At 48.8% G+C, this 17627-nt stretch overlaps 1 protein-coding gene across 2 annotated transcripts in view; it reads right to left on the bottom strand.

Moving 5' to 3' along the window:
• Positions 1-11307: 11307 nt before the first annotated feature.
• GAREM1 (GRB2 associated regulator of MAPK1 subtype 1) overlaps positions 11308-17627 on the bottom strand; it is a 186463-nt gene continuing 180143 nt past the window's right edge. Inside the window, exons 5-6 of one of the 2 annotated variants that reach the window (XM_036885524.2) lie at positions 13795-13961; positions 11308-12387 (exon numbers count right to left, since the gene is read on the bottom strand). In XM_036885524.2, the coding sequence (XP_036741419.2) occupies positions 11493-12387; positions 13795-13961 (1062 nt within the window). In that variant the 3' untranslated portion in view covers positions 11308-11492. The remainder of the gene's footprint in view (positions 12388-13794; positions 13962-17627) is intronic. The other variant, XM_036885533.2, reaches the window with a different exon arrangement.

Genomic DNA, 17627 nt, shown 5'->3' with positions numbered 1-17627 from the left:
CTCCAAAATGGTGGAGTCGCGTTGGAGCAGGAGCTGCTGGGAGGCTATTTATCTCTGTAAGGGGCCTCCCTGCTCCTTGCAGCCCAGGGGTTAGGGTGCCCAGAGATCCCGGATTCCCTACCTCTGGATTAAGTGACCCGCCCTGCCCCTTTAAGACTTCCAAAAAGCACCCGCCAAAACAAAACAACGACCACAAAAAAAAACAAGAAAAAAAAATTTTTTTAATTAAAAAAAAAAAATTTTTTAATTAAAAAAAAAAGGTGGTCGTTCGTTTTTCTTTATTCTCCGGTGCCAGCCTCAGGCCTCTGCTCACCGGTCTTTCTGCCCTGTTTCCCTAATATTGGGGTCCCTGTCCCTTTAAGACTTCCAAAAAGCGCTCGCCAAAACAAAGCAGCAACAAAGCAAAAAAAAAAAATGGTCGCGCGCTTTTCTTATGTCCTCTGTCGCCCAGCCTCCAGTGCCTGCTCACTGTTCTTGCTGCCCTGTTTTCCCAGAATCGAGGGCCCTGCACTCTGGCCCGGATGGCTGGGGCTGGGTGCTCGGCAGCCCTGTGCTCCGTCTCCCTCCCGCTCTGCCTGCTCTTCTCCTGCCGGGAGCTGGGGGGAGGGGCGCTCGGCTCCCGCGGGGCCGGGGCTTGTATCTTACCCCCTTCGCGAGGCGCTGGGTTCTCTCAGGTGTGGATGTGGTCTGGATATTGTCCTGTGTCCTCTGGTCTTTATTCTAGGAAGGGTTGTCTTTGTTATATTTTCATAGATATATGTTGTTTTGGGAGGAGATTTCCGCTGCTCTACTCACGCCGCCATCTTCCGACCCCTCCCCTCGCTACTCTTCTTTATATGGGGTACACCAAGTGATCTCACTGAAGAATGACTCTAGAGCTGAATGTTCAACACAGAGTTTTGGTAGGGGGTTTCCTTGCATGTAATTACATTGCTCTGACTGCAAGTACCCTGCCTTGCTTTTTCCGGAGGCCCTCACCCTACTCTGACTACACCCATGATTCCTGTCTCAGTGTGACTGGTTCCTAGTCTGATGTAAGTTTAAGTCCAGAACCCCAAACAGACTTGACAGAAGGATTGACTCGAAGTAGAAAAATAGGTCTTGGGCTTCACCAGATTCTGCATGGGTGCCTGGGCCCTGGCTCTGGTTACCTAGTTTTTCTGTCATCTCTGGATGGGCCTCATCAGGTTCATCCACTCCTCAGTCCATCAGCTAACTGGGGCCCAGGTTCTGTGTTACATGTTGAACATACGTAAACTAATAAAACCCCATTCCCTTCCTTTGGGCAAAATTGCAATATTTCCAGAATGCTTTATGCACCTCCATATCAACAGGTATTTCCAAGGGGTGGAGAGGGGTATTCCATCTCCATATCAATGGGTAATTACCTGGGCAAGCAGGGCTTCTCTGGGTCAGAAAGGTTGGGTGGTGCTCTCTCTTCTGCTCCGGGATCACTGCTTGTAAGAAGTAAAGGGTTTCTCCCACTTTCTTTCTCCCTTTGACTGATTTCGGTTTCAAAGGTATTTTGTCCCCGGGATTATGCCCCTGGAGTTACACTTCCCCAAGGCACTCAAAGATTAGTGGCTTTAATTGCTTTACTGTGAAAAGGAAGTTTGTTTAAATTCCTCTCTGTGTTCATTTATGATAACAAAGTGAGGCTGATCCCTTTCCTTCATTATGTTTGGTAGAACTTGACATACCTACCTGCCCCCCCAAAAAGAAGTTGGGGGCAGTGTTAGTTAACAGAGGTGGGAGAACACCTCTACGTTTTAGCATTTTCATGTATGTTCATGTATGTCAGCAAGAAGGACAAATATACTTAAACTAGCTGCTTCTTCTGCAATAGGAAAGGGCTGAAAAAATGACTCATTGTATCTGATCTTTGTCCTCTAGCCTGAGATCAGCAATGGGGTTTGCATAACTCAGTGCAAAACGAACATGTGGAGCCCCTGGTTAAAAAATTAATTTCAAGGCTTATCACCAGAGGATTAACCCAAGTGTGCGGCAGTTTGAGCAGGAGGCCCTGTGTGACCGCACGGGTTGCTCACCAGGAAACTGGCTTTGTACGTGCTAATATGGGGTGTGGAGCCCACGTGTCTCCTACTAGGCCGACAGCTTGATCCTGAGTGAGTGACATGGCCAGGAACGACACTAGCTGGCTTTGGGGTCCCGGCTTACACCTGCACTCCCACAGCATGGACGAGGGTGTGTTGGAGAAACTCTGGCTTGATGTCATCGAACAAGTTTTTATTAAAGTTCTCAGCATCTTTAATATGCTAATATGCAGTGTGCATTTCCAGGAGGGACAAATAATAAGCACCATTTCTCAAACATTTTTGAGGGGTATGAGACAAGTGCGCCCCAGGTGCTGGTGAGTAGCGGGGATCAGCCTACGGCCACGGCTGAGATCCAGACGGTAGCTGCGCGGTGGTGCACCTGGGAGAAGATGAGGCATGCGTTCCCCTAAACAAGGGAACGCCTCTCAGGAGCCTGCCAGACGCCGAGGGTCGGGCGCTGACTGACACAGATTTCATTGATACTGAAAGTAATTTCACACTTGTCTTCAGCAGTCATGCACCTAATATTGAAAAGGCAAATTTTTGCTGCTTGGGGGTGATGGTGGGCACCTCCCCTGAATTCAGTTAATGGACACACGCAGCTGCACAGCAGAGCAGTTGCCCCCTTCCTGCATCTGCCCGCAAGGCCAGTCCAGTCTCACCAGCATTGTTTGCCTGAGACCTTTGGCTATAAGAACACGGTTATAAAAATCAGGGTAGAGGATGCTTTAAAGGCATCATAATGAACCTAGTGGAGATAGAATGAGGGCATGAAAGGAATTCAGGGAAATGTGAAATTTGGGCTCAATTTCTGGGCTCAGAAATTCCAGAGAAAGAGGTGTGAGAAGCCAAGAATGGGGGAAGACAGAATAGCTGGAGTCCTTTCTTTCAGTGACTGTAGGGCCTGCAGTGTTGGGGAGGACAGCAGCTGAGCGAGGTCAGGAGGTGAGTGAGTCTCACAGTGGGACAAGCCACAGCCTGGAGCATGGGGTCTGGAATTGCTGAGGGCAGGTTGGGTATCAGACCCTCATTTCTACCAACCCCTGCTGACGTCTTTGTAATCCTCCTACACCAGAATCTTGCCTTGACACCAGGTGACAGTAAGCAGGGGACAAAGCCTATGGACAGAAGATGAATTCTCTCAAAGTGGCAGTGTGGGCACCTGGGAAGGCACGCAAATGAACAACCTTTCTCTCAAAGAAGCTGGTAAGGGCTAAATGATAGCGTTTCCTCCCTTGGGCATTAATTCTGGGAATATATCCTATAGTTACCTGGAGAAGGAGAGCATGTACTTCTCTTTCTCGTCCTATAGCTCAGACTGTCCTGTTCATTAGTTACCATGAAAGATAAGTTATCTCAACCTTCCACATATCAAACCAGCAATGATTAACTATCCAGTACTTTAATACACTAGTGTGACAGTGGTATCTCTATAGGCTGCCTTTTTACTGCCAGCACAAATAACTTCCACATCTTTCTATCACCCAGGATGACTAACATGGAGAAACTGTATTTCTCCATCGTGTACCCAGATAACTGAATACTTGGTGAAAATTCAAATGCTATTTTCATCATAGGAAAACTAGAAAGAAAATGAACAGACTCTAGGCCTGAGAAAGAATCTGATAGAAAACGACCCTCCTGACAATTTATCTCCACGGAGGACTAAGTGAACATCTAAAACAACTGTGACCTAACTCACATCCCATGAAATCAGGTGGACAATCTGAGTTGCAAAATGAAGCAGAGAAGGAAAAACTGAGAACTGTTCAATGTAGGAAGACTTGTATTTTCTCTACTGGCAGGAACAGACCATCCCAGTGTGTGAGGCTCTTGAAAAGTTTGTCGGGGACTCAGATTCTGAGACCCAGTGGGTTCATGAGTGAGCCTGGCTGAAGGTCAGGAGTTGGTCAGGTCACTGCTCAGGACTGCATTTGCTTCAGTGGCAAGTCGGTAATTTACAGTGCTGGGCTTTTTCAACATCACGTGGGGGCAAAAAGGAGGCAGATACAGAGCTGGCATAATTCTACAGTCACACGCGAGAAACCAAAGTGAGGACCTTCGTGTGGAGGCCAGGGCACCAGGCAGCCAGGGAAGCCGCGTGAGGACGTGAGGAGTGGCCTGCCTGCCCCTCACGGTCCCCTCTCAGAACAACCTCGTTTTTCCATGATCCTTACTCACTGATCGCTGAAATGTGATGACAAGCAAATAGGGTCATAGGAAAGCTTTAATGGACAATTATACTGTTTCAATGTGGCAACCTAAACTAAAACTGAAATTATTGGTAGTTTACTGGATTTGTTAAATCAATCACCTCCTTAAACTGAATTGAGACACTTCCTTTCCTTTGTCCACTGTGTTACTGAGAGGAGTAAAACGCACAGAGAGGGAAGCAAAAGCATTTTTACGAGAAAATTGAAGTTTCACGTTTTCTTTGTTGGAATTTGTATTTTCTTTGTTCTTCCTTCTAGTATCAGTTAGGTACGTTCACTGTTTGACTGTTAAGATGAAGAAGAATGGAAGGAGATACTTTCCCAATCCTAACTTGAACATCAGTTTTAGTGTAATGATCCTTGATGGATTCTGTTTCTGCTTGAGGGTTTGTTGCTCAAAACTAACCAGTGGGGGACTTTTTTTACCCAAAAATTTGCACTATTCACTTTTAAAACACCGAAGACTTAGAACCAAGAAGAAAGCAGGCATCCGGCCGGTCAGTTTTGCGCGTGGAGAACCCCTCTGTGCTTCCCCAGTGGACATTCGGCTTGAAAAACTAGGAAGTCCCACTTTCAAATTCCTTCTTTTCTGAGCCACTTCTTTCTGTTTATTCATTTTTGTAGCTTCAGGATCCGCATGCCCTTGGCTAACTAAGCAAAATGGAGACGTGACTTGTGAGCAGAGAGCGCCGCCCAGTAGGGCTGGGCTGGGAATCGCCCCCCGCAGCTACCCTGGCCCCTCGGGGTTCATCCGGGAGCCGACCGGAGCCATACCTGGGCAGCATTAGCCGGCCGGCCGGCCAAGCGCGGCACCCCGTGGCCGTGTTCGGTACTACAGCTGCATTTCCACAGGCGCCCTGGTGGGACTTTTCTAGGGGCCCCTGGACAGTGGAATGGAAGGGTGTGCTGTGTGAATTTCTTTTCTGACTTGTTTTCGTCTTCTACCTGTCTTACTCAGCATCTCCACTGAGTCATCCTTTCAATAAAAAATACAGAAGGCAGGCCCAGAGGCTCCACTTTGTAAACAGGAGAAGTTTCTCTTGATCTCCAGCAAGTACTGACTGGGCTGCATCAGCTCAAGATCACCCATTTTTTAGTGTTAGAAGAAAGAGAAGCATTATGCTAAAAAACCATTACATTTCAATTAAAAAGTTAAAAGTCAAAGAAATTTGGGAGAAGATATAGTAATAGAATTAATACAAAGTAGGGGACCAGGAGACCTTTTTTCTTGGTCCGGTTCCATCACAAACTGAATGTGGTCTGGGGAAGTCCTTTCCCCTCCACAGGTTTCGTTCTAATAAAGAGGTTGCCCAGATCATTTCCAAGGTTCCTTCTGGCCCTAAACTTCTGTGACCTGCCCGCAGATGGTGTTTCCTATGCCCTGCACGTCTCCTGACCAGTTGTGCTTCTCAGCACAGAGCAACTGTCTTATCTTCACCCATCACTGCCTCTGCTTCTGAGACCACTCACGGCGTAGGTCATCCAGCCACATCCACGATTCAACTGCCTGTGTCTTTAGAGCTGATATTTGAGTCAATCTATGGGAACGCCCTGATCTTTTTTAGTTCACTTTGTATGCCTTGAAAAATTGAAGGCATTGGCTTAATTAAACTGTTAGATGAAAAATTTATTCATTGGCAAATGATGCAAACTCAGTCTGGGATATGTAAACAAGTTCTTATCTTGCTCTCTTTTAGTCTACTCAGAAACCTTACGCTCAGTACAAGCTGCATTTGTGTCATTCTTTTGACTTTACTTCATTGTTATCAAGTGGCTGCAGAGTCTTGGCCTCGATGGCACAGAGACTGGCCACCAGCAGGAATGCGGTGATGTCACTCCACAGAACCGCGAGTCGCATCTACTTTTGAAGATGTAACAGTGAAGACGTAAGCCCTGATACCAAACAGCTTACAGCTCACGAGGGAACAGAACTATGCTCAGGAAGCTCTGTCAGCACGGAGGGATGATCCTTGGTAAACCCTGAAGGATGTGAAGAGTGAGCTCGCTAAGTGAGGAGGAGCTGAGGTTGGAGGTGGGGCTCAAGGGAAAGTTCATTTCAGTGAAATGGGAATGTACCCAGCACTTACTCATCCTTGTCAATGATTTATCTGTTACTAATCTCAGATATGTAGGATTCAGAGGATATTTGATTCTAACCCAACTTATTTATATACTCAAGTTTACTTTGCCATATTCTGCTGGAGGAATCGTATGTCCTGGTATGTATCTGATGTAAGTACTCTTGAGACCTGGGGGTCAGTCCTTGGATGTTTTAGCCATTCCACGTCAACCCTATAGGTTCTTCCAGTGTACAGTCCTGCAAGTGGCCACCTGTGGGTTCAGTCACAAGTTTGTTCCCTGTGAAACAGGATGGAAGGGCTGAAGGCTTAAGTATTCCTTAGAATGTTTAAGAAGGAATGACCAATTTGAGGATGTCCTGTTTAGTAAAAGATAGGGAGACTTGGTGGTGATTAGGAAGCTGGGGAGGTCCTGGCTAGGCTGAGGATGTTGGATCTCATCGTCCTCCCAGCGAGTCGACCCTCCCTTGAAGCCGCTCAGTAAAATGCTCCTCAGTTATATCCTGCTATTTTGAGTACAATAAACACTCTCTCAACCAACTTCCACTTGCCATTTGCCAGCTTCTCTGTGAAACTTGCTGGAAGGTACCACATGCTGAATGCTTGTGACCTTCTTTAGTGTCCACCGCCATCTTACTCAGTTTATGCTGGTTCTAATTGCGTAAACAAACTGTATATAAGCCAAAGAGACATGAATCTGAATTATCTATCTTTCTTTTCCCCATACAAACATGTGCATTTTTTGTAAAGATCGCCAGTCATCTATGCCCGTCTGTCATCCCCACTGCTGGCAGGGACTGGATGCCGTCAGGCCACCTGGCCCCCAGCGTCCTCCACATACGGGAGCCGGTCTTCAGTCTCTCCCACGGAGCAGGCTTTCACGCTAAGAATCCCTTCGGACAAGTTCCCTCTCCTTAGTGAGGGAGGGGAGGGGTTCTAGGGAACTGCGCATAGGTCCGTCTCCCCGAGGAACAAGAGCACAAGAGCACCGTCTAAAATTTCTTTATTTATGGACATTTCAGAACCATTTGTATCAACAATAAATTTTTCTTAGACATAATATACCATGTTCATCTTGAGGTACACACTGAGCCCATGAGATAATGCTCTGTTAGTGACAGTTAACACCCCCAGTTTTCCAAGCAAACAAACTGTAAAGACGGTCACAAAATTCTTCGAAAAAAACACCGTTTCCACTTCAGTCAATGAAAACTCCCCTGCTTTTTAATTTGAGTTCAATTTTTAGGTTTAGCTTAAACAATTTCTTAAATGGAACTTCATATGAAAATGGGAGATGGGATTTATAGCTAAGAAATTATCTGAGCCCTACTACATGAGATTGTAAACAAAGGAAATTCATAATCTGATAAACTCATTACAAAATTCATAGCCTAAAAATTAGAGCAGCAAAATTACAGAAGATATTTTATATAGTTTTAACTGAAATCATGGCACCCCTCTTGTTTCTGGCTTTCACAATGGGACAGATTTTAAAACACTGAGTTTTGGAGACTTGACAATGTGATTTGACAAGAAGTTGCCGTAAGAGATTCCACAGTATGTCAGCCGCACAGTATGAAGGTCCTACTTCTTGTCTGCACTGTGGGCATTTCACCTTCTTGCCCTAGCAGCCTGTGCCTTCATGTTATTAGAAAAGTAGTGGAAATTAATAGAAGTTTCTTAAAAGTCTCATATCCAACAGCAGATTTAGCTTTTCTGGGGACTGAAGTTGAAGTTTTCTTGGAACAATTTATGAGATTTTTTTTTGAGAATTGTTTGTTTTGTTTGTTATTCAAACTCTTAGTCTTGGACCCTTCAGGCGTGATGAGCAGTGACTCGTTATACAAAATTTGGGAAATGAAAGGCCCTCTATCCATCCACACCACCCCCCAGGCTTCTTGGGCAGTTGGCTCGATGACGTGCAGGTGGTTCTGGGATGTGAGCAGAGGGTATTTATGCACGTGTCTGAAAATGGGTGGAATGGACTCATAAAATTTCCCTTAAAATAGTAGCTTTATTTTTACATGAGACCAGAATAAACACTGCAGTTCAGTGGAGTGGGCAGCTTGCTGCACCTTCAGAAGCCTGGACGGTGTATGTGGGTTGATTTCACGCTTCATCAAGTTGAGCAGCTCAACTTCAAGGAGATTGTGCAGGACAAGATTCTGAGAAGGAGCTGACCTGTGTGTGAGTTCTCCCTCCCTTCACGGCCAGATCTGCATTTTACACATTTGCAGCTTCACCTGGCTTACTGCTGATTTTCCTTCCTGATGGGGCCATGCTGATTTCAGACATGAAACGAAGACCCCAAAGTGGGCCCTGTCTAGACACCCCCCCGAACACCCTGGAGCCTGCCAGATAAGCTCTGTCTTGACGCAATTTGCTAGAAAAGGTTCTGCTCGTGGGGGTCTCTGTGCACTGCCTCCCCACAGCCTCGCGGCTCAGAGATGGAGGCCCCGTCCCACCTGGCCGCGCTCTGCGCTCGTCAGTTCTCGGGCTGTGCATGCCCTGCCCAGTCAGGGCACCAAGGTCTTCCACAGGCTGGCGTTCAGCTCAGCAGGGACAATCACACTTGTCTGTGGCTTGAGAGATGCCAGAAGATGTCTATTATAATTTAAAAAATTCCAAATCAGTAAAAGGGAACACTAGCCAGTGGGAGTCAGAGATGCTGCCTGCCTCTACCATATTCCAAGCTTTAAAGGTCTTGTGGTGTTTATTTACACCCCTTTGATAGATGCTGACATTCCTCCCATCTGAGGATTCTTTAAAGATGGGCACCTCACGCTCCAGCCATCCAACTGCCCAGAGGGTTTCGTGTCTCTCTTGCTTGCCCCCACAGTCTCAGCAAGTGTGACTGTAAGTGTCACGAGCTCCCAGGGTGCTGGAGCCCTGTGTTTTCCTCAGCGTCATCCAGTCATGCCAGCAGGGTGCCTGGCACACAAAAGGGGCTCAGGGAATCCGAGATCATGATTCAAGGGCCATAGTCTCTGCCTCAAGATATCTCCACAAAACCAGCAATATAAACTTGACAAAAATATGTCATGACAGAAACTATTTTGTGTGAAGTTCTTGTAAAATAAGAAATAAAAACAAATAAAAGGAGTTGGTTGTTCATGTGGGGCAACCTTCATGGTGGATGCAAATGCAGCCCGCCCGCCCCCCTGAGTCTGAGCTGTGTCCCGGGGCTGCTGAGAAGCCCTTATCAGAGAGAGCTCGCACTTCAACCGTGTCCTGTTTCTACTTTGAAGTTCCGAGGGTTGACGTTTCTCTGGGGATGGCTGCCTGCACACCATGCTTGCCAAACACGAAAGAAATGGGGCTTTCGGGTCACATGAGTGTTGTGTGGACACTTCTACAGGGATCTGCCGGTTACTTCTGAACAGGTGCTTCTGTTTGGCACATTTTATGGGGTATTCTTTTCACAGGGTACCTTTCACCAAATATAGTATTTACATTTTGGGAGATACGTTAGGGGGAAAAACGCTGCTTTTTTAAAAAGGAGATTTAAGATGGAAAACAAGAAAAACTATCAGTTTACCTAAATTCTGAGCCGTGAGATGCCTTAAAAATATATTTGACGCCAAGAAAGCAGTCATATTGCCCAGGTCCACACAACCAGATGGGTAGGCCTTGTCCTTATGTTTGGTTTCAGTGATCAGCAAGAAGGGGTAAAAAGATAGAAGGCGGCCGTTCCAGATGCACTGATGCCTGGGTGGCGGGCCTCAGCCCCAGGCCGGCTGTACGTCCAGAATCAGACGGGGGAGGCAGCGCCTGGATGAGGGCTGGCTTGGAAAACAAACTTATTCTAAGATTCATATTCCTTCAAAAGGACAAGGACATTATATTTTGGAATAATCACATTTGGCAAATACTGTCAGAATGATGTCCTGGAATTCTTGACATAAAAGCATGGAAATAATGTATTTTTCTTTTAGAAGGGAGGAAAGAAGAGTTTACACTTACTGATACTTTAAAAAATGACTCAACAGATGTAACGTGTAATAACAGAAGATCTACATCTGTTTTCTGATCTCTCCTAAAGCACAGGCCTGCTGAGAAACCCCTAACACATTCTGGGGAACATGCTCCAGGCCTCTCCCTACCAGATGCCTGGGAGGTGAGACCTCAGACTGAAGGATCAGCATCCAACAGAAACTGTCATTTCCCCAGACACTGGCGGAGACCACATGCAAATCCCTGTCCCACCACGAGTGTAAAATCAAATTTAATTCTTCCAAACAGACTCTGTGCTGCTTCCCCCCAAGCGGTCAGTGGTGGAGCCTGAGGACTGAGCTCCAAGGGGTTGTGGAGACGCTTCGGGGTCATTCTGTCCTCTGCTCCTACCAGTCAGCTTGGTTAGCGGCCCCAGGCCTCCATGGATACTTGAAAGTCAACAGATGGAATCTAAAACATCAGACTCACAATGATGCTTAAAGTATATGCTTGTATTGTGCATACATATATATGCATATATGTATTGTTTTTTTCTCTGCTCGCTCAGTGAATTAGCAGCAGTTATAGATAACAGTTGTAGATAATTGTTGTGGTCATGATTTGTATTATTTCTAAGGATGTCATATATCTTCTATTATATGACTTTAAGAAAATGCCTTTCAATGAAAAGATCCCCACCAAGCATATAACATTAAAGTGTCATTTCATATCACTGACAGTTTCAGGCACAAGATCAAAACAGTTAGCATCGAGCAATCCAAATGACAGAGCACAGAAGAGATTTAATTGTCAAAAGTCGATTCCCCCAAGGAGGGAACTATTGTTCAAGGGTGTTTTTTTTATTTTTATTTTTTAAGATTCTTATGTCTTCCAGTTTTGGCTATTTTGTAATAAATATCACACCTTCCTGCATAAACCTACATGGGAAAGAATTATTTTTCTGAACATGCCTTTTGTCTCTTAGCAGCTCTGAGTGTTGAGTGACGTACAAGGCACACTTCTAAGTGTTCTGTACAGCATTTTTATTGATGTACAAAATAGCCTGTTCACCATTCAAAATAATCTGCATAGTAAGAGTTTCTCTTATCCCTATTTACAGAGAAGGTTTTTAGTGCAAAAAACATGGAATTGTGTCCCAGCCCACCCCTTCTAGCACACACATTTATCAGTTCTGTTTAATACTAGTATGGCTATATTTTGGGTCTCCAGCCATTAATGAATTGCATTATTTTCTTCACCTGCAGTTTGCTCAATTTGAAATCCTCTGAGAGGATTTCTTCTGTGAGCTGAACAAGCAAATTCCCATCAATCTTTTCGGTAACAAAGAACGAAATGACATCCTCAGACAAGCCGATAAACCGCAGCGACTTGGATACTTCCTCAACAGACAGTCCCGACAGGTCAGTAGGCGGCTGCCATGGGGAGCCATCACCGCAGGACCTGGGGGCCAGCTGCAGGTGCAGCGGAGACGAGAAGGGGTATGGGATGGGGAAGATGTCTTGCATGCCCTTTTTCACGAAGTGCTGGTCCTCGGACAGGTCCGATGACCCTGACTTCGCGTCTTCCTCAGCACCATCGATTCTCAGTGGCAGAGGAGACGTGTTGGAGGCGGCTCTCTCTTCCACCGGCTTGGGGGCCCTGGGGGGCAAGGCGGGGCATGAAATACTCTGCTTTGCTGTGCCGGCCGCCAGAGTTTTCTCGTCTGTGCTCTCCAGAGAGTAGCTGGCTGATTTGGGACAACCAGAGACGCTGCTACTGAGCTCCGCAGTGACAGATCTGGGGGGACTGGCCAAGAGCTCACAGCCATCGAAATCCGAAGGTGCTGGGCAGTTTCTCTTTGGTGTGCCTGGCGTCTTTTGTCTAGGGTAACTGTAACTCCTGCTTGGGTCCAGCAAGAAGTCACTCCTGGTCTGGCTCTCCGACGCTCCCGAATAGTGGTTAGGCCACGAGAGCCTGGAGGAGAGAGCTTCAGCAGGCCTTCCCAGCGGGGCCCTCAGGCCCAGGGGGTCCGCTTCCACGCGGGTACAGGGGTAGCAGGAAACGGGAGCACTTTCAGAAGGACTTGTGTCACTTTGAGTGATGCTGCTTAAAAGCAAACACAGAAAGTGAGATTAGTGAAAAAACGTAAAACACAACTATCAAGCCTACCCTGATCCCATGGATGTCCCTTCCAAGTAGAAAAATGTAGCACAAAAATATTATTTCTTATCATGAATTAGATAAAGTATCTGCTAACCTCACTGGGTTTAAACAAAGAATCTATAAATTACTAAAATATATTGGTAATTATGGCCATAAACACGATGACTTGAAATGCTACAGGGGCAGGGGAGATGGCAAAAACATAATTAAAAAAATCTAACAAGAAAATCATTGTTGGTGGGTACCTGGATCTTTACGATGAGAAAAATTAAGCCATGTGCTGGCTTATGGCTGACAGGGGCTGTGGCGAATGTGTGATGTCTGCGGGGCAAAGGTGACGGGGAGAGGAGCCCATCAGCTCTTCACACTCCACACTGCTGTGGTGACATGGCTACACCTCCACCACCTGGGACTCGACTTCCAGACAGAGGCCTGAGTGGGACGGAATGCTTATGCCTTGGTTTCTGTACAGCCGAGTATTATTGGCATAGGATTAAATGTCCAGAGAACAAAAACAGCTGCAAAGGAAAGCTACTTTGAACTGCAAAGATCGCCCCGGGAGCAGGCATTCAGCTCCGGACTGTGTCTTAGGAATGACAGTGAAGCCAGAGTCAGGGAGCAGGCTGACCAGGGGCTAGGCGGCAGGGCCAGGGGATGTAGCTATGGAGTGGGCGGGGGGAGGGTAGGGGGGCGGGGGTGGCTTCTTTTGGAGGAGAGAAGACTTCCTCTTAGCTGACTTTAAAGTTTCACAGGCTGACAAAGAGAAGTGGGAAAGTGGGGTGGGTCTTATTTTTGTTTTTCTAGACATAGAAACAATTGAAAGTTACATGGAGATGGATTTTCAACTGCATGTGATGAAAGACTCAAAAGGAATCACTGGCACCTGTCCACAACAGGATGAGCTGCCCTGCAAACAGGTGAGGGCTCAGCTCTGCAAGGTGACCACCTCTGGCGACGGTCAAGAGGGATTCCAGCCAGGCGGAGGGTCAGAGCACAGAGCCAGCAGGCGCTCCCAAGTCTGAGTCCCAGGTGGGGGTGCATGTGTTTAGGTCAACGAGGCAGAACTAGATGCTGGCTTGTGGGAACAGACGCAGGCCGGAGTCGGCTTCCAGAGAATCCCGTTGGCCTTTGTCACTGAATTTCTCACCGACTCCGTGCCCCGTGTCCTCCCGGAGCACTGGCTCGGCCCCTGCATCCTAGTTCAAAACCCACAGCCCACCCTGCTGGTCCAGTAAAAAGTTAGACATGCCCTCTCCCACCGCCGCCCGGTGACGGCGGCCCTGAAGGGGACCTCTGGGGCCCTGGCCCGGCTGCGGGCGGGCTGAAGGGCGCCCAGGCGGGAGGACTTACATGTCGTGCAGCCCCGAAGAGTAGTAGGACAAGGTGGGGCTAGGGGAGCGCGTCTGCTGCCGCGCCGGCCGGGCCGTGCGAGGGGGGACGGAGGGGCTGGCGGCCGCGGGCTTCGCGCTCCGGGGCGGGACGGGCGGCGCGTTCAGGAGTCGGCACTCTTCCCGCACCTGGCGCAGGAGAGAAGGCGGTCAGCGCCGGCGGGTCCGCGGGGGCTGCGCCCTGCAGGGCCCCAGCGGGGGGCGGCGGCTGAGCGTGGCGCGGGCTCCGGGGCCACGCGCCTCGCCCGGGCTCTGGTCCGCGGGCGGACTCCGCTCGGGAGGCCCAGGCGGGGCCCCCGGGCGCCCGCAGACCGTCCCGGGCGGTCAGGCTGCGGGCGGAGGCGGTGGCCAGCGGCTCTGCCCGGGAAGGGCTCCGTCCGCACCGGCGCGCAGCCCACGGCCGCCCGAGTCCACCTGAGCGGCACGCAGAGGCTGCCAGTTCCGGGCTCGGGCAGAAGCGCCCTCCCCGACCTCAGGCCGCGTTCCCACCAACTTCTCCACCTCTGCTCCACTCCTTTCGTCCCAGCAGCTCGAGTAATAAAAACAATGAAACAGCTCGCTGCCACTTGCTCGGGCACGAGTGTGGTTCAGACCAGAGCGGGCTTCACGTCCCTCATCTGCTCGGACCCCGGGTCTCTAACCGGCTTCCCAGACCCCATGCACTGGCCAGTGAAAAGCGGATGCTTAGAAAAGGCACGTGGCCATCGGTGGCCAGGCAAACCCCAATTCTAAGCGCACGAAAGCTAATTAGAAAACTGTCATCCGTTGCATTTCTTCCTGGGACAGGGAACCCACTGGATACGGTTTTTGATCTGGAAAAGCTCTTTAGGCTAAACAAAAATATCCAGAGCAGCACATTTTCTTCTTCAACAACTGCAGGCATTCCTCCTTTTGAACTTTTAAAAAAGGTGATGGTGGATGGCTGCAGAAAAAACCTCTGGGAGGAAACGAGGATAGGGAGGAGGGCGCTAGCTCGCGCAGGGGGACTCTTGCTCCACCTCGGGGTCTTCTTTTCTTAAGAAGCTGCAAACCAACCAGGATATTGAAAAGCTCCAGACAGGTCACCCCGGCCCTGGCTTCTGGGAGTAATGCTGGTCACGAAAGAAGTGACTAAGTCAACGTGTCCCCTTCGGCCTTGCTAGTGTCTGCTGAGCAGTCAGCTCGGCTCTCCTGCGTCCCGGGGAATGTCTGTAGCGTCCGACGGCGGCCGCGGGGTTATTGGGGGTGTGCCTGGTTCTGTTTATGCTTCCGGGGAGAGCACTAGGGAAAACGAGAGAGGATGCCGAGTCTCGGTGGAGTTTTTAATTTCTAAAATAAACAGATACTTCTTAATATTGGATTAGAGAGGAGCACGGGGAAAACGGAGTTAATGCTGAATCTGATTTGGAAATTTCTAAATTTTGGGATTAGTCATTAAATATGTTTCATTAGGGACCGCTTATCCAGATGGTAGTTATGATAAGCTGAGATCTCAATAACATGCATTTTAATTTAAAATAATTAGCTGACCTTGGTCTTGGAACACAGAAAAGCAGCCACTCATAGGTGAGTCTGAGCTGTGGAAGCCCCCCCTTCCTGCTCTCGCCACCCACCCCAGGCACTCACGGTCACTTAGAGCTGGTTGTGCCTCCTCCTAGCACGGGGCCGTCCCGGGGGGCCTTCCAGGAGGCTCCCAGCCTGCGGGTGGACGGAGGAGAGGGCCACCTGTGGGACACAGGGCCTGGTGCGGGGGCCGTGCTGACCTGGGAGCGCTGTCCGCTGAGCGGCACACACTGTGGGACACAGATGTTGCGCTGGCCACACGACTCCGTGAAGGAGTTACAGAACAGGTGCGTGCGTGCAAGTGCGCGCCATTCTCACTCTGGGCAGACAGGGTGTGGTGGGCGAGGAAGTACTGAATAGGACAGAGAAAGATTTTCTCCCCTTGTGAAGCCGTCTGGAATCACACGAGCTCCATGGGAAGGACTAGACTTCTCTGAAACCCATTTGGAAAAAAGGTACTTACAAAGAAAACAAGAAACAACTTGAAAGAGACCCCTGCACGACAAGAATTCAGCTGTAGTTTTTGTCGAGGCACAGAGCAAGTGGCTCGCAGCACCCCGGGCAGGTGCTGAGGGTGCCCGGGGTAGGATGGGGGCACACCTGCGACGCTGCAGACACCTCCTCGTGTCATTTCCAATGTGCTGACACGCGGCGGCTCAAATGAAGTCGGGTTCCACCACATTTTATGGGAAAGGTGAGCTTCGGTGGGCTACGTGCATTCTGGGACTCCGAGGTTACAGACAGTGAGGGTTGTGGGCCGTCTGCCATCCTGTCTCCTACGCCAATGTAACAGTAAACTTGGCTTCTTGATTTGACTCAAGATAGGACATTTATATCCCAGAGAAATGTGGCTGTGTTTGACATGAATTTTATCTGACAATAAAAGGCAGTTTACAAGACTAGATGGCCAGTCACTGATTCCCAGTTTCCCATCATATTTGATTTCACTTTGAAGAGCTCCACTTTCAGCACATTCCTTCTGAGAGTCCCAGCATGTGGCTTTCACCCTGCTGCCCCCAGCTCTAGCGGCCCTCTCCCTTTACTGGATGAAGTCCAGCCTCTCCTACCTCCCACTGAGGCTTCTGCAGTCTTTCTAGCTATTTCTTCTGGCCAGAAATGATTCCAGTCTGTTCCGTCCATCCAGTCACCTCCCTCACTATTACTCTCCATGCACACAGTCCCCCCAAAGCGGCAGCTTCGGCACCACCTAAATGTGCCTGGTTCTTTCCTGCACTCCCTGCACAAACCCCAGGCCCGCAGGGCCAGCCCCACACATTACATGCTCGCTCTGGGGCCATTGCAAGTAGCCGCAGGTGCCTGTCACTCACTGCCGCCTCTGCTGACACCCTGTATTTACTGACTTCCCATGTGAATTCAATTTGCCTGAATGTGAAAATGGTTGGGACTGACACCACTGTCACTACTACCCGCGGATGGAGGACCTCAGGGGTCTGTCACCCGGGGCACCTGTATGTCCGACAGAGTGCTAGGCACAGGGTAACAGCTGTTACAAAAAGGCACTTTATTTTTAAACCTAGACCTTAAGAATGCCTAAATATCTATGTGTTACCCACCCATCCCCCGGTACTGACATGTCATTTGGACTGGAGATGGAGGTTCATTTTTGTGCTGTTTCAGTGGCAGTCTCAGGATGGAAAGGTGTCAGCCTACCTGGGACACACCTGGGATGTATGACCACCATCACCCCACCACCACCATGGCCAAGTGAGACTGATGCTGCCATTCTCTACTGTGAAATGTGGCATTCCCTGCCTGCACCCCAGAAAACTGCGATTCTAAATGAAGCTTTCCTTCCCAGTGCTGACTTCCCGTGCAATTCGCTCACCTTACTCCTCCCAAAGCAGCCCCTCCCCTTGTCTAGAATGCTCAGTGATTCAGCTCTTAACACAGGTAAGACACCAACTACCCAGGGGCAGAGCTCTCCTGTATTCATGCAGCAGACTGCTAGCCCAGGGCCAAACATGAGCTCATTTACTGAAAGGTCAAAATGCTGAATTCTGCTCTTTCTAGTCCCTTCTCTCTAGATTCTGCGGCATATTCAAGGGACTGCCATCTAACACACTGACATTGTTTAATAGTGGGGGTCTGAGGGAAGCTGTAAAATGTGCCTGTCCTGGGGGCTATCAGTGGGGACCACAGGCACCAGCCACTTCCATTGTCCCTAAAAGTCTGAAGATGACCATCACTTTCCCTTTCCTACATCCTACCCTGCTTCCATTTTGCTAGTGATTT

The sequence above is a fragment of the Manis pentadactyla genome, chromosome 6 (assembly GCF_030020395.1).
Source record: "Manis pentadactyla isolate mManPen7 chromosome 6, mManPen7.hap1, whole genome shotgun sequence".
NCBI classification, from domain to species: domain Eukaryota; kingdom Metazoa; phylum Chordata; class Mammalia; order Pholidota; family Manidae; genus Manis; species Manis pentadactyla.
Note: the sequence above shows the minus strand (reverse complement) of the source record. Positions and strands in the feature narration are given on the sequence as shown.